The 17,122-nt window shown below is 39.8% G+C and overlaps 2 protein-coding genes across 40 annotated transcripts in view; both read left to right on the plus strand.

Moving 5' to 3' along the window:
- pleca (plectin a) overlaps positions 1-7,330 on the plus strand; it is a 201,151-nt gene extending 193,821 nt beyond the window's left edge. For all 39 annotated transcript variants that reach the window (XM_064341169.1, XM_064341173.1, XM_064341183.1 and 36 more), the window contains one exon: positions 76-7,330. In XM_064341169.1, the coding sequence (XP_064197239.1) occupies positions 76-6,411 (6,336 nt within the window). In that variant the 3' untranslated portion in view covers positions 6,412-7,330. The remainder of the gene's footprint in view (positions 1-75) is intronic.
- A 5,207-nt stretch (positions 7,331-12,537) lies between these two features.
- Positions 12,538-17,122, plus strand: part of macf1b (microtubule actin crosslinking factor 1b) — a 45,413-nt gene continuing 40,828 nt past the window's right edge. The window contains exons 1-3 of the mRNA XM_064341364.1: positions 12,538-12,784; positions 13,469-13,518; positions 14,265-14,376. Coding sequence (XP_064197434.1) covers positions 12,752-12,784; positions 13,469-13,518; positions 14,265-14,376 — 195 coding nt within the window. The 5' untranslated portion in view covers positions 12,538-12,751. The remainder of the gene's footprint in view (positions 12,785-13,468; positions 13,519-14,264; positions 14,377-17,122) is intronic.

Consider the following 17,122-nt stretch of genomic DNA (forward strand, 5'->3'; position numbering starts at 1 on the left):
TATTTTGATTCATGACTATGAATATTCTATGTACAGTCTATTTTGTCTCAATGCTTTTCTGTTTCCCTATAATAGATGGCTACTGCTCAGCAGGAACAAATTAAACAGGAAAAGACAATCCTCCAGCAGACTTTCATAACCGAAAAGGAAATGCTGTTGAAGAAAGAAAAGCTCATCGAGGATGAGAAAAAGAAGCTGGAAAAACAGTTTGAGGATGAGGTCAACAAAGCTAAAGCCCTCAAGGATGAACAGGAGCGGCAGAAGAAGGCCATGGAAGAGGAACGGAAAAAACTGCAAGCCACCATGGATGCGGCCCTCAAGAAGCAGAAAGAGGCTGAGGAGGAGATGCGCAACAAGCAGAAAGAGATGCAAGACCTTGAGAAGAAAAGGCTTGAGCAGGAGAAACTGCTTGCTGAGGAGAACAAGAAGCTACGCGAGAAACTACAGCAGCTCCAGGTCACGCAGGAGGCACCAACATCCCATACACGTGAGATTGAGATCCAGACCGATGCAGTTCCTGAGGGCGAGCTCGTTCACAGCACTATGGTTGGGACATCAATGTCAGTCCCCAATGGCCAGGGTGCTACAGATGATGTTGACAGCCAAAAAAGAAATGGAGAATCACCATTTGCTTTTGATGGCATTCGTGAGAAGGTGCCTGCCAGTAGGCTGTATGAAATAGGCTTGTTGAGCAAGAAAGAGTATGATAAGTTGAAGAAGGGCAAAACTACTGTGCACGACCTGAGTCAGACTGACAAACTAAAAACATATCTGAAAGGCAAGAACTGCATTGGTGGAGTCTTACTGGATCCCAACAATAAAATGAGCATCTATCAAGCCATGAAGGAGAAGAAATTAACTCCTGGATCTGCAGTGGTGCTCCTTGAAGCTCAAGCAGCTTCTGGGTATGTCATTGACCCAGTAAAGAATAAGAAGCTTTCTGTCAACGAAGCTGTGAAAGAGGGACTGCTTGGACCTGAACTGCATAATAAATTGCTTTCTGCTGAAAAGGCAGTCACCGGTTATAAAGATCCTTACTCAGGGGGCAAAATCTCTCTCTTTGAAGCAATGAAGAAAAACCTCATTGTCCGAGACCACGCCATCCGACTGCTTGAAGCACAGATAGCAACTGGAGGAATAATTGATCCAGTCAATAGTCACCGTTTGCCCATTGAAACAGCTTACAAGCAGGGACAATTTGATGCAGAGATGTACAAAATTCTGTCAGACCCTTCAGATGACACAAAAGGATTCTTCGATCCAAACACTCAGGAGAACCTCACGTACCAGCAGTTAATGGACCGGTGTGTCACAGATCCAGAAACAGGTGTGGTCCTCCTGCCTATCACAGAGAAAGCTGCACAAAGTGAAAGGTCATACACTGATGAAGAAACAAAGGATGTGTTCAACAAGACTACAGTTTCTGTACCATTTGGAAGATTCAAGGGAAAGACAATCACAATCTGGGAAATCATTAATTCTGAGTACTTTACCGAGGAACAGAGAAAGGACCTGATCCGACAATATAGGACTGGAAAAATCACAGTTGAAAAAATAATCAAGATTGTTATTACTGTGGCGGAGGAAAAAGAGAAAAAGAAAGAAATTGCATTTGACGGTCTGAGAGCACCTGTTCCTGCCACTGAACTTTTGGAGTCTAAGATTATTGACAAAGACCTTTACAATAAACTGCACAAGGGTAACAAATCAGTTAAAGAAGTATCTGAACTTGAGCCAGTTAAGAAGGCCTTGAAGGGTACAAACTGTATTGCTGGAGTTATTATTGAGTCAAGCAAAGAGAAAATGCCTCTGTACCAAGCCATGAAGAAAGATTTGCTGAGAAAAGAGCCTGCATTACATTTGCTGGAAGCACAAGCTGGAACTGGTTTTATCATTGACCCAGTCTCAAATCAAAAACTCACTGTGGATGAGGCTGTCAAAGCAGGTGTTGTTGGTCCTGAGCTGCATGAAAAACTACTGTCTGCTGAGAGAGCTGTCACTGGATACAAAGATCCCTACACTGGAAAGACTGTCTCTCTGTTTGAAGCAATGCAGAAGGAACTCATCAACAAGGACCAAGCCATCCGTCTTCTTGAAGCTCAGGTGGCAACAGGAGGAATCATTGACCCGGTGAAAAGCCATCGCATCCCAGATGATGTTGCCTACAAACGAGGCTACTATGATGAAGACATGAATCAGATCCTGAGCAACCCAACAGATGACACCAAGTGCTTCTTTGACCCCAATACTCAGGAAAATGTCACATACTCTCAACTCCTAAACAAGTGTGTGACAGACAAAACAACTGGTCTTCAGCTTCTTCCCTTGTCAGAGAAAGCTATCAATGCAAAGGAGGAGACTACCTACACTGAAGTTCAGACTAAAGAGGTATTGAACCAGACAACAGTGGAGTTAGACTCTGGACCCTTCAAAGGAAGAAAAGTAACCATCTGGGAGATCATCAACTCAGAATACTTAACAGAAGAACAAAGACTTGAGCTGATTAGACAATACAGAACCGGTAAAGTGACAATTGAAAAGATTGTAAAGATTGTAATTACAATCATTAATGAGAAAGAGAGCAAAAAGCAAGACCAAGCCAACTTAAAGGGACTTCGAGCTCCAGTTCCTGCCAGCTCACTGCTCAGCTCCAAAATTATTGATAAACCCACTTTTGATCAGCTGCAACAAGGCAAAAAGACACCAAAAGAAATCAGTGAAGTTGATTCGGTGAAGAAGTATTTGCAGGGCACTGACAGCATTGCAGGCATCTTTGTTGAGCCAACCAAAGAAAAAATGAGCATTTATCAAGCTATGAAGAAGAAACTTCTGAGGCAAAACACAGGCCTTTCTTTGCTGGAAGCTCAAGCAGCCACTGGGTTCATTGTTGATCCAGTCAAGAATCAGTGTCTCACAGTGGACGAGGCTGTTAAAGCAAGTATTGTTGGTCCAGAGCTTCATGAAAAACTTCTCTCTGCTGAAAAGGCAGTGACTGGTTATCATGACCCTTATACCGGTGAGAAGATCTCCATCTTCCAGGCCATGCAGAAGGAACTCATTCCAAAGGAGCATGCAATGCCGCTCCTGGAAGCTCAGGTAGTCTCAGGAGGAATCATTGACCCAGTTAACAGTCACCGCCTACCCATTGATGTAGCCTTTCAGCGTGGCTTTTTAAACAAAAAGACAGCAGATACCCTTGCTGAGCCTTCTGATGAAACAAAAGCCTTCTCTGATCCAAACACCGATGAGAGTGTGACTTACAAACAACTGAAAGAGAGGTGCATGAGGGATCCTGGAACAGGTCTTTGTTTTGTACCCCTCTCAAAACCTCAGGCTCCAACTGTGGTGGAAAAGACCTACCTGTACACTGAGGAGCAAACCCAGAATGACCTGTCAAGCACTCAAGTTGATATCCCACATGAAAGCTTTGCTGGACAGTCTATGTCCCTCTGGGATGTCATGAACTCCAACCTTCTTCCTGAGGAAGAAAGGCTGAAGCTCCTTGAAGAATACCGTGCAGGTAAAATCACAAAGGAGCGCATGATCATCATCATCATTGAAATAATGGAGCAAAGAGAGATCATTAAGACTGAGCGTACAATGACATGTGACATGATCAGACGAAGAGTTACCATTGAAGAGCTGTACAGCGCTCGCATAATTGACTTGGAAACCTACAACTTGCTGAAACAAGAAAAGAAAACCATTCGGGAGGTAATGGAAATGCCAAATGTGAAGAAGTACCTGTTTGGCACAGGTAGCATTGCTGGTGTGATGGCTGACTCTTCCTCCAAGATAGGGCTTTATCACGCAATGAAGAGAGGGCTTTTGAAACCTGAAATTGCCCTCAGCCTACTGGAGGCACAGGCTGCAACAGGTTTCATCATTGATCCAGTGAGGAATGAAATGCTCACAGTAGACGAGGCTGTCCGCAAGAATGTAGTGGGTCCAGAAATCCACGATAAGCTTCTGTCAGCTGAGAGAGCAGTCACTGGTTACAGGGATCCTTACAGTGGCAAAATTATTTCAATTTTCCAAGCAATGAAAAAAGCCCTAATTCCAGAAGAGTATGCCCTCAAGCTGTTGGATGCCCAGGCTGCCACTGGTGGCATCATGGATCCAGAATTCAATTTCCACCTTCCTACAGATGTTGCCATCCAGCGTGGATACATCAACAAAGAAACAAATGAAAAGCTCTCTGGTGACTTGCAGGAATATGTAGATCCCATGACCGAAGAAAAAATGTCTTATGCACAGCTGCTTAAGAGATGCAAGGTTGATGGTGACAGCGGTATGCGCTTGCTTTCACTGGCAGACAGGAGGCTGCTGTTCAAGGGTCTAAGAAAACAAATCACTATGGAAGAACTGATCCGTTCTCAGATCATAGATCAAAAGACAGTCGCACAACTTAATGAAGGTCTGATTACAGTGGAAGAAGTGAGCAGAACCCTCCAGAAGTACCTTGAAGGTACTAGCTGCATTTCTGGAGTTTTTATTGAGTCAAATAAAGACCGTTTGTCAATTTACCAAGCAATGAAGAAGAACATGATTCGGCCAGGAACAGCATTTGAATTGCTGGAAGCTCAAGCAGCCACAGGGTATGTGATAGATCCAATAAAGAATCTCAAATTGACTGTTAATGAGGCTGTAAGGATGGGAATTGTGGGGCCAGAGTTCAAAGACAAACTTCTTTCTGCTGAGCGAGCTGTGACTGGATACAGAGACCCTTATTCGGGCAAGACCATTTCCCTTTTCCAGGCAATGAAAAAGGGTCTTATCCTGAAAGACCACGGGATTCGTCTACTGGAGGCTCAGATTGCCACAGGTGGAATCATTGACCCTGAGGAGAGTCACCGCTTGCCAGTTGAGATTGCCTATAAGCGTGGCCTCTTTGATGAAGAGATGAATGAAATTCTTACTGACCCATCTGATGACACCAAGGGCTTCTTTGACCCAAACACTGAGGAAAACCTGACCTACCTGCAACTGATGGAGAGATGCATCACTGACCCAGAAACTGGACTTGTGCTTTTGCTTCTGAAGGAGAAGAAGCGTGAGAGGAAGACATCTTCCAAATCCTCTGTTCGCAAACGCAGAGTAGTCATTGTAGATCCAGAGACCGGCAAAGAGATGTCTGTGTATGAGGCATACCGCAAAGGGCTCATTGACCATCAGACCTACCTGGAACTTGCGGAGCAGGAGTGTGAGTGGGAAGAAATCACAATAACATCCTCTGATGGTGTGGTGAAGTCCATGATCATTGATAGGAGGTCTGGACGGCAGTATGACATTGACGATGCCCTTGCAAAAGCCCTCATTGATAAGTCTTCTTTGGAGCAATACCGTGCTGGTACCCTATCTATCACGGAATTTGCTGACATGTTGTCTGGGAACATGGGTGGCATCCGTTCTAGGTCATCCTCATTTGGCTCAACTTCATCATATCCCATGAGCCCTATTCCCTCCCTCAAAACTCCTGCCACCATATGGAATGACCCATCAGAAGAGACAGGTCCTGTGGCAGGCATACTGGATACAGACACCCTAGAGAAGGTGACCATTACTGAAGCTATGCATCGGAATCTCGTAGACAACATCACTGGTCAAAGGCTGCTTGAAGCTCAGGCCTGCACTGGTGGCATCATTGACCCCAGCACAGGAGAAAAGTTCTCTGTTGCTGATGCAGTCAATAAAGGACTTGTTGACAAGATCATGGTTGATCGCATCAACCTAGCTCAGAAGGCTTACAATGGGTTTGAAGACCCCAGAACCAAAACCAGAATGTCTGCTGCTCAAGCCTTAAAGAAGGGCTGGCTCTACTATGAAGCCGGTCAGCGCTTCTTGGAAGTTCAGTATCTCACTGGTGGACTGATAGAGCCAGACATCCCAGGCAGAGTCACCATAGATGACGCTATTAAGAAGGGTACACTGGATGCACGCACTGCCCAGAAGCTGAGAGATGTGAGCGCTTACACAAAATACCTGACTTGCCCCAAAACCAAACTGAAAATATCCTACAAAGATGCCATGGACAGAAGCATGATTGAAGAAGGATCTAGCCTACGTCTACTGGAGGCCTCCTCCACCTCAAGCAAAGGCCTTTACAGTCCCTACAATGTCAGTGGTTCTGGGTCAACCTCCGGCTCCCGGTCTGGATCTAGGACTGGCTCCAGATCAGGCTCCAGACGAGGCAGTTTTGACGCAACTGGTTCTGGTTTCACCATGAACTTATCTTCATCCACCTACAGTTCCACCAGCTATGGCCGTCGTTATGATGCTGGGCCACACAGTGGACTGAATATGGATCAGCTAATGCTGGCTCTCACAGCAGTCAAAATGAGCAGAACCTGTGGCTCAGAGGAAAGAGCAATCTTCACCACAACACTACCAATGCACTCCCCAGTTGCATAATTCAAAGTAAAAGAAGTTCTTAAAAAGCAAAAAAACAAAAAAAAAAGGAAAAAAATATTATTTATTCTGCTCTGCATGTGGTTGCATTTTTAAACTGCAGTGACAAGTCAAACTGCTGTACTGCTGGAAATAGTTTCATGGACATAGTTATTTTATTTGGTGTGGATATTCAGAGCTAAATCTTTATCTGTCTAACCTATGTTTTAAAAAAATTCTGAGAAAATTTTTATAGTTTAACTTTACAGCCATTTTAATCCATTATAGAGTATGAGTGCATTGTTTTTAAGTGCAAGAACCTTGCAAATCTTTTTAATTTCTTATTTAATTACTACTTTCTAATACTTAAATTGCCAAGTTGACGTCATTTCATTTTTATTGCAGTTGAGCTTAAAAGGTAATGTATAAATAGCAAGCGAAAATAGGTATTTTCCAAACTTCATGTGTCATCTCTTTTGTTGATTTACAGTGTTTTTCTTTCTTTTTTGAATTTATTGAAGAGAATAGTCCACAATATATGCCAAGATAAAATATAAAATTGCTGTTTACTAGAGTAAAATTATATATATATGGCTTCATATTTCTAAATATGTGTATAGGTGTCTCATCATAATCATTTTACAAAGTGGAAATTATTATCTGGAAAAGTATAAAACAATTATTTGCTTGCTATCTGCAGAGCAGAATAAAAAATAAGATGGAAAAGTATAAAAACACTACACTTACACTACACTGGAAGAAAACTAAAGCTTCAAGATTCTAGAATTTTTTGCAACTTTCTTATACTGCCAGTAACCACATCCCCTGAGCAAAACTTGCATCAGATGCCACCCCATCTAAATCTTGATTACCACTAAACAGTGTGCACATAGTGAGAAACCCTCCTCAGAAGACCATACTGTCATTCCCATTTTCCACAAAATGGAACATCTGTCACTGAAATACAAAGAGTTCAACATCCTTTTGTGCAAGCATTCCTGGTTATCATCTCAAGACTTAAAGAAGACCTCAAAGGTGTACTGGATTCATTGACAGTGCATGTTAAAAGACCTGCATCCCTCAACAGCATTTGTAAGTCGTAAGTGAAATACTTAGCACTCCTTAATTATACAGTTTTTGTCTTATTATTTTCTTATTTCATCCATTTCTGATGTTACCTATTTCTGCCAATAGGAGCTAACCATCTTGTACGTCTGTACTAGATTCTCTGCTTTGCATGTGAGTTTTTCCTCTTTCCTCCTTTTTTCACCAGCTATAAAGCCACACGGACATGGCTGTTATCTCTGGTAAATGACCTCATCAGGAAAATGACATGAATAGACAGGGTTTTTGAATTCACTGTGGGTCAGTGTGGTTTTTGTTTTAATTATTACAATAGATCAATTAGCCAGTTGCAGTGAGCAACTTGCAGATGACTGAATGTTTTCAAATAGGTTTTTTATGTAAAACATAAGAAGATGGAAACCATGCTTGCTGCAAAGGTAGCAGGGGCAAATTCCAGCTGTTCACCCACCTTATTTGTGTTTGAGTGCTCTGCTCTCTGAGTATATTCAGAAGGTGAACGTTTGTTCAGTGATGCCAGGGTGCTATGCATCTTTCAGAGGATTTCCTGGTTATTAAACATTGTGTTGTTTCTCACTGACAGATATCTTTCCCGGCCATTTATGGAGAAGGAAGTGTAGAAATTCAGGCTGTTTGGACTGATGGGCACCTTATCACAGATAATGCTGGAACACAACATTTTTGCCCAGGCATTAAGGTAATTCAGTTTTAATTTAATACTTGGCCAACTATGCGCTTCACTGGAAATAATTGGATTAGGGATATGAACGGCTGACTGCGCTGCATGTGTGTGCTTATTTTAAATAATCTCAAAAAGAGCAGCATCACACACATCATACATACAGTGCAGTCTAAGAATTTTGACAGTGACTCAGTATTTGTTGTTCTTTGTTTCATTTCAAATCTAATGTGCTGCAGTACAGAGCCAAAAAAAAAATTGTATCACTGTCACAATCTATGTTTAACCCATCCTGTCATCATGCTTTCAGTTTATTGATTCTGTTTTTATTTTTATTTTTCATTATTATTATTATTATTATTATTATTATTATTATTATTTTGGACATTTCATTCAGGATCATTTTTTTGTTTTGCTTTTAGATCTGCATTCCAGCCCTCCTTCCTTTTCTCCACTACTCCTACTACACAAGAAGAGAACTGGGGCCACTGGTCCTTTAAGGCCACCCTGTTACATAAGGAGCTTCTTTTACTCTGCTTTGAAGCCAGAACTTCTTCAAACCCTGCAGTGCACTGCGAGACACTTGCCTAAAAACTTCAGGAGGGATCCCTTATGTTTGGGGCCTTCCAAGGCTTTGGAATGGCTTTGACTGTTTCATTTCATCTAGCCTCCATTTGAATTGGAAAAGGAACTGTTCTTGAGACACATGGGATGACTGAAAAGACTTGAACATGAACTTATTGTTCAGTTAATATGTCCAAATACCTTGAAATTAGGTTCTGTACTGAAATAAATTTTTTTCATATATTTGACGGGGTTTGGATCCATTGCAGGCTAACACAATGCATATAGCCCACCTTCAGAATTACTTCTTGCTGTCTATCATATATAATTAAGATTTAATTGAGGAATGCCCCAATGGTGAAGTTTTAAGTTACCAAAAATGTTAGTTATAATTACTTGATAAAATAGTTTACTTTACTGTTTAAAAGCATTTCTTCATTTAAGCATTCTTGTTGCAAAAGGATCTTGAAGCTTTGATTCTGTTATTGTTTTACCAGTGTATCCGCTTCTGTTTTCCCAATGAAATTTACATACTTTATGTCCCATTCTTTCTTTAATGTATTTTACTTCTGTAAATCATCCTGTTTTATTTCATTTTTCAGCATATTTTTGATATCATATTATATATTTTTGCTTTGCATGTTTTACTAACTTGGTTATAAGTGTATGGATAAACCAGATGCAAGATGAAGATATTTTAAAATGTATCCACTTAACCAAGCATTTTTTATTTTTGTTTTAAGCTGATTTAAATGATTAAAAATATATTTAATCAAAACTAACTGGTTGGTTTTGCCCAGAAAAAGAAGTTTGTGCTGTGAGGCATGATGAAAGGAATTGGGTGTATGTTTTGAGCGTAACAATAGCTAATGTAAATAAATATGCCATAAAAGAGTTGCACTTGTCTTCTGATCATTATTACAAAAAACATTTAGTACATGCAGTAATTCTAAATGGTGACAGTTATATGTGTTAGATTATCAGATTCAAAATCAAGGACCAATTTTTTTTCCATATATCAAAATATTCTCTGTTAATATAAATCTAAATTAGTAAATTTTATTTATGTATACTGTGGAATTGTTTATGAGCATTATATATTCTGTAATCAGTAAATATAACTGCATTTGACTGAGGTTGAAATGAAATATTTTTTAAATATTGTTAATCTTTTTCAATGGACCTTTTACTGTACCCACACATTTAGTTACATATCATTGTAGTGATACTATATCATGGAGATGGTAATTCTATGATTGTGAAAGGGTTCTGTTCCTAACTGACACGTGGAAGATGGCCAGGTTTTAATCTGAGGGAATTAAGCTGCTGTACTGCAGAAAAAGGGAATCAGGAAATTAATGGATATTCTGGTGAAATCAGTTACTTGGACAGAAGATAAAGGAATTTGAGACCTGTTTCCTTGTGTAGTACTTTAGTATGCCATGGGAAGGCACTGCTATCTGTTTAATCAAGCAAACAAATCTAAAAGAAGGTTAAAGTGTGGCTGCTTTTTATTTGCACAGAAAAGCAAGTGTCCTTGAGAGTTATTACAGAGAGTAAGTGTAACTCCGAAATATGCATAAATACTATGTACTGTTAACAAAAACACTGTCTAAATTTTAGGGTTTTCATTATTTTGATGGCAGCATTGTACAACTTTGTATAACTGCTCACACAAATAATACATTGATAATAATTATAATTAATCATTTAGGTTGATTTGCAACTTATAATACAATATGGATATTGACTGAGAGACAAATGTGAGAGTTGTCCAGTTTATTTTAAAATGGAAGAACATCTCAGTTCTCAGGTAATGACTGCTGCTGAGGAGTGTATATCTACCTTGATCATAGGCTGCAAGCCCTGGAGCAGAGGTCAGGATTCCTATAGGCGGGCAGAAACTTTCCCAGGATTCCTTGAATGGCGTGTCCCACCTGCCCACCTCCCCTGCTTCTGTGGACAGGTGGACACAGGTGAGATGCATGGACCATGCTGAGAGCTTGAAGAATGCTGAAACAATAAAACTTATCCCGTTGAATTAACAAGGTGGTGGAAACATTTGTTAGGGATTTTGGTCCATGCTGACTTGATAGCATCAGGCAGTTACGGCATATTTTTCAGCCACACATTCATGCTGTAAACCTAATGTTACACCTGATCTCAAAGGTACTCTGTTGGATTGAGGTCTGGGAACTGCTGGCCTTTGGAGTAAACTGAAGTCACCTGCATGAAGTGAAACCAGCTTGAGATGATGTCTGCTTTGTGACATAGTGCATTATTAAGTATCAATTTGAAAAAGGGTAGACTGTGGCTATAAAGGGTTGCACATGGTCAGCAACAATGCTTAGGTATGATGTGGCATTCAAATGATATTCACTTGGTATTAAGGGGCCTAATTTGTGTCAATAAAATATTACCCACACCATTACATCACCACCACCATCCCGCACCATTGACACAAAGCATGGATGGTTTCTTGCCAAAGCCAAATTCTCAGCAGAAAAAATTGTCAGCCCAGGCAATGTTTTTCCGTTCTTCAGTCATCCATTTTTGGTGCCCACTGTAGCCTCATCTTCCTGTTCTTAGCTGAGAGGAGTGGAACCCGGCATGGTTTCCTGCTGCTGTAGCCCATTTGCATCAAGGTTTGATGTGTTGTTCATTTAGAAATGCTCTTCCGCCCACAACTGTCATATAATTTTTTTTTAAAAGCTGTTATTTGAGCATTTGTGGCCTTTCTGTTAGCTTGAACAAATCTACCCATTCTCCTCTGACCTCTCTCCTTAACAAGATGTTTTCTGCTACAGAACAGTCACTCACTGAATGTTTTTTGTTTATGGCACCATTCTCTGTAAATTCTAGAGATTGCAGTGAATAAAACTCTCAGGGGGGCAGCTGTTTCTGAGATGCTGGAACCACCAGATCTGGTACTAAAAAACATACCATGGTCAAAGTCGCTTAGATCACATTACCCATTCTAATGTTTGGTCAAACCTAAAAACTGAAGCTCTTCACCATGTATGCATGCTTTATATAGCCACGTGATTAACTGTTTGGAGGGGCAGGCTGATTGTATTAACGAGCAGCTATATGTTATAAAGTGGACGGTGAGTGTATGTATTAGGAATATATGCCGTCCTTGGACTGGCCAGTGGGACAGGAGTCACGGTTATTGGCCAATAGCATGATCTCACTCTTTCTCCATGCATTCATCTTTCTATCAGTCTGATAAAAGTTTATTTTTGTCTCATTAGACTTGTTTCCAAAACTTGTCAAGTTCATCTTTGTATTTTTTATGTTTATTTTTTATCTTATGTTTTTCTGTTCTTGGGCTGATAAGAGATTTACATCTGGAAGTGCAGGCTCTGTAATTTGTGTCTTTCAGTCTTCTGCAGTGTTCTGTAGTACTTTCAACACTAATATATGGAAATAATTAGCAATTACTCAAAAAGACAATTTAGGATTTGACATATTAGGATTAGGCGTATTTGAAAGCTGTTATAATCATCATGTCATCATTTTCTAATGTCTTCCATGGAGGCCTGATCACTGGTGATTAAGTCCTCTACCAGTTAGTTTCTTCGTTAGGACATGTGGAATACGTAAACATGCTGCAACGGCTCTAATTGATTTTTTCTTTTCTTTCATCCTCACAATAGCTTTATTGTTTGTCATATTCAGTTCTCTGGTCCTTATCTGCAGTTTTCTTGTCTTGTATCTTTTAGCTTATCAAGTAGACTCTATATACAAACACTTCCAAATACAACACTACTTTAATACTACTACTTTATTTATCCCCTTGGGGGCAATTTCTGACAAGGAAAATCAGCAATGCATGATGGATAACAGCTGACACATAACAGACAGAGGGTCAAAGAACAAACATTAGGTGTTCATTAAAGAGTACATTCCATGCCAGTTCTTGTGTAATTCATTAATACAGTGGATGGAATAAGGAATGAATGCTTTTTTCCATCTGTTGGTGGAACATTTAGGGCAGCGTAGATGACGGCCACGAGGGAGGAGTTCAAACTGTGAATGGAGACCATGTGTATAATCACCCATGATGTTGTGAGCTTTGTTTATTATCTGTTGGTTGTAGAACGATGATAGAGGCGTGTGCCAATAATTTTTGAGAAGGTGTTAACAATGGATTGAGGAAATTTTTGTCTCTGAGAGGGATTGAAACCTTCATGTGAATTAGAATGAGAGGATACTCTCAATGAAAGCACTTCAAGGTTGTTTACTCTAAATTAATTCACGGAGGTATTTCCTAAAGCCGGATTACTGAGTTAGCTGGATGACTGTGTTGTGTAAAAACCAAAACAGCTTTTTACTTCAGTCTATGTTCCAGATTTGGGAGGTGTCCAGATTTTACTCCCAATTACCAGCAATTATCCAGCTAACTCAGTAGTCCTGCTTCATGAAACACTGTCCAGTTTTCTTGATGATAGCCTCAGTGTTCTCCTGAAATTTAAGTGTATTGTCAATGATGGTTCCACTGTGAATTAAAATGGGGTCCGTCCTTTTGGGCTACTTTATAAGATCAATTATCAGCTCTTTGTTTTTGTGATATTTAAATATAAAGGATATAACCTGACGCCCACAGCTTAATTGTATCATGTCTCACTGGAAAAGATATGATATCAGTATGCAAATGTATTGAATGAGTGTAGCATAATACAATAACGTATGCCTTACAAAAATAATGCAAAAATAAAGCAATTCTTGTCATTTCTTTTCTGTCATTTACAGGAAAGGGATCCTACATGTGAATCACAGAATTTGCCAGAAAAAGAGAACAGGTACCATTAACCGTGAAATAACAAAAAATGGAAAGTCCACTTTTGTGCTTAATTTTAAATGTAAATGTTATGTTATGATTTAAAAGGAAGTGTTTTACTTTTAAGTGCAAAAACCTGCAAATTGCAAATCTGGCCAGTTTATGATTACAAAGAAGAATAAAAAAACATTTCAATTCAGTTCAGAGTCATTTTTAGCAGTACACAGCTCTTGGGATCAGTAACCCTGAATAGGCTAACATAAATAAACACAAAAGGGAAAGCAAATCTCAAAAGGTTTAAACTGCTTTGTTAAAATGACCTCAGATGGGGGGTGGAAGATTGTGATACGGCAACTAACAGACAAGCCATGCTGATTCACTGGAATTCTGAGCGCGTAAACTGTAATGACCTCAAATTTATGAAAAAATTGATGTTTTAAAAATAAAATATAGATTTGAAAATTTGTCTTAGCTTTCGATGGCAAAGGGACATGTTGGACATTGGATTGTAATGTAATGCTGATTTTAGAAGTACTGAGAACAAGGATGGATTAATTCCAGTCGGTTTTATGATCCAGCTTGTATTTTAAATATCCATGTATAACAGAGCACAAATAAGAATGAATAGCCCAAAACACTGTAGTCATTGAGAATTAGAGCTGACGATTTCCTTTCAATCATATGCATTTAGTGCAGATAAATCCTGTCACTGTGTACAATGGGATATTAACAAGTGCTCCCCCTTCCTGTCCCCTCACGTCCCACCAGGAGTACATCAGAAGATTGGAACCAATGGCAGGTTGAGTTCAGAGGTCAGATCCAAGCTCTGCGTCACTGGTTGAAGGACATGGAGATGAGGCTGCCCATGGTGGAACCTGGGGTTAGTTGGTTACAGTTCTTAAACTTTGGTTCTCTTTTAATCCTGGAGAAATGTGGCAAAGGCACTTGGGCAAGGCTGTTGGGCAGCACAGCAGCAGTATGGAAAAAATGGTCTTGTGATCACTATGTTCAGGTTCAAACCCCAACTGAAGCGTACCGGGTGTATCCTTGAACAGAATGTCCCACCAGAATGGCTTGGTTAAAAATCTGCAATCAGCTGGAAGAGAAAATAATGAAGATCATGAAGAAGAAGTGAAAAAAGGAAAATAAGAACAATTGCAGCAACAACTAAAAAGCACTACACTACTACACTAGTTCAAAGTCCTTACACCAGTGTTGGATACTGATTTTTGCAAAAAATTCAGTAAAAAGAGTCTTTTTGGAAAACGTTATTCGCTGTAATGAAAAGGTAATACAGATCTGCACACAGATAAAAAAAATTTCTTTGAATTTATTCAATAATTTTTTTAAATGTCATTTTACAACTACTATACACTATCCAATATTTTAGGTTGTGTTTATTTTTAGCCGTATAAACAATACTTCATAATTCACACTTCAGGTTGCTGTCAAACAATTGTGCTCCTGTTTTTGAATATCTACGGCAGTGGTAACCAACCCTGTTCCCGGAGATCGACCATCCTGTCGATTTTCATATTAACCCTAATTTGGTGCACCTGACTCTACTAATTTGCTGCTCAATGCAGACCTGTAGCTGTTGAATGAGGTGTGCTTTGTCAGGGCTGGAAAATCTCCAGGAACACGGTTGGTTACCACTGATCTTCAGCATTTACTGTAATGTAATTTAACATTTTGAAGTGCATGATTTGCATAATGTTACTCTTATTATAAACTGTACTTTTATTGTATAATTTTGGTGGGATTTACTGAATAACCAAATCAACACAGCCTAGATTCTGGTGCATTCTGTATTGTTCATTTTTTTAAGACTTAACTGGTAACCTTGACTAGTAGAGTGGACAGCAAACGCTATGTGATCCTATAAATTCAGGTTGTCGACTCTACAAGTAATATATAGGTTATCTTAGGTGATAAACCTAATGAAACATAAAGCTGTGGAGGAGTGACACACAAACCTTGGTAACCTTGTTTAACTGTGAAAATTTTTGCTGGCATTCTTTAAAAGAAAAAGTTTAACGGGGCCTCGGAACAATGGAACAGTGGTTTCGGATCATCCTCTTTTATATAACCATGGTCCTTCACCTTAAGGCTCAACGGTAAACACCCTTATCCATTCCCTTTGGGACCAGGGCCACTTCCTTAGCAGCGATTAGTCCTGCTGTCTGAGCCCAGGAGACCTGGGGGACCATCAGGGGTCATGAAGAAGGGAGTGAGAAAGGGAAGGAGGGTAAGTGAAACAGAGAAAGAGAGAGATAGAAAGGGGGTGAGTGGAAGAGAGAGAGAGAGAGAGAGAGAGAGAGAGAGTAAGTCAGGGAGAGAGAAAGAGTGAGTGAGTGAGAGAGTGAAATAGTAAGTCAGGGGAAGGGAGAGAGAGAGAGAGAGAGAGAGAGAGACTCCACTGGAACAAGGGGCAGCCTCTTTTGTACTATGAGCAGGGGTGGCAGTGGAGGCCCTCAGCACACATGAGAGAGCATTCTGAAAGGAAATTAGATTGTGATTGGTGGATGAGAGAGAAGAGAAAAATGCACAATTGGACAGATGGATTGCTGTGATCTGACAGAAGAGGATTTTGTGCTACATATCACTTACACATTACTATGGCCTCTAATACTACTACTACTACTACTACTACTAATAATAATAATAATAATAATAATAATATTTTTTATTTTTTTGTAGTAATTGTAGTAGTTGAACTATTTTAGGTAAGGCTGGAAGGTTTATCCTGAGCTGTCAACCATTTTGTTAGCAGCATAAAAAAAGGCTGATTGAGACTTCCACTTTGTTCTGTGTCTTCGTTGCTGTGGATAGGATAACTAACCTAATCTCAGGCCACAGAGGAGACTCAGAGAGACTAGTATGGGCTCAGATCACCTACCAAAACAGTAAGTATTTATATGCACCAAAAGCTCACTTAAATAAATAGCTTTATCGCCTGCAGAGATAATTTGAAATCAGCCACTCGAAATGAATGCATATATTAGTACCTAATTCACCTCAAATACTTTTTGCATTACTTTGATTACTCTACATACAGACTTAATGTAACTGACATGATGACATACATGTAAATGAATCTGCATACATCAAATCCAGCTTTCAATAGTTTAATGTTTTGTATGAACTCTGTTACAGTCCAGCACATACAGTACCTCAATAATTGTTTTCTGTGAGATTATTTTAATATGTTTATATTACGTGGATTTGAACCTAAACACTGAACAGAAAATTAGCAAGGAAACATAATATCACTGCTATGTGTAGTATGAGGAGAAAATGACAAATTTGGTAATGATATTGGAAAGGTGTTTCTTAAAGCTTCCATTGAGCTTTCACTGTATAAATGTGTGGGTTGGTGGTGGGAGTGGCACTGTAACTATATGGTATGTTAGTTCCATAAACACACTGGCGGGGTTTGTTTCTCTCCCTCCATGAGTTTGTGTCTGTGAATGGAGGGCCCTTTTCAATCTCCTCTGCCATTATCCCTCTGTATTAGCCTGCGCGGCTTTGTCATGCTAATAGCGCGGCCTGCTCAACCGCTGCTTACAGCCAGGGGAGGGCTTGTTAGTTAGCTGTACGAATTCAGTGTGACGGCCCCTTGTGTG

The sequence above is a fragment of the Anguilla rostrata genome, chromosome 1 (genome assembly GCF_018555375.3).
Source record: "Anguilla rostrata isolate EN2019 chromosome 1, ASM1855537v3, whole genome shotgun sequence".
Taxonomy (NCBI): Eukaryota; Metazoa; Chordata; class Actinopteri; order Anguilliformes; family Anguillidae; genus Anguilla; species Anguilla rostrata.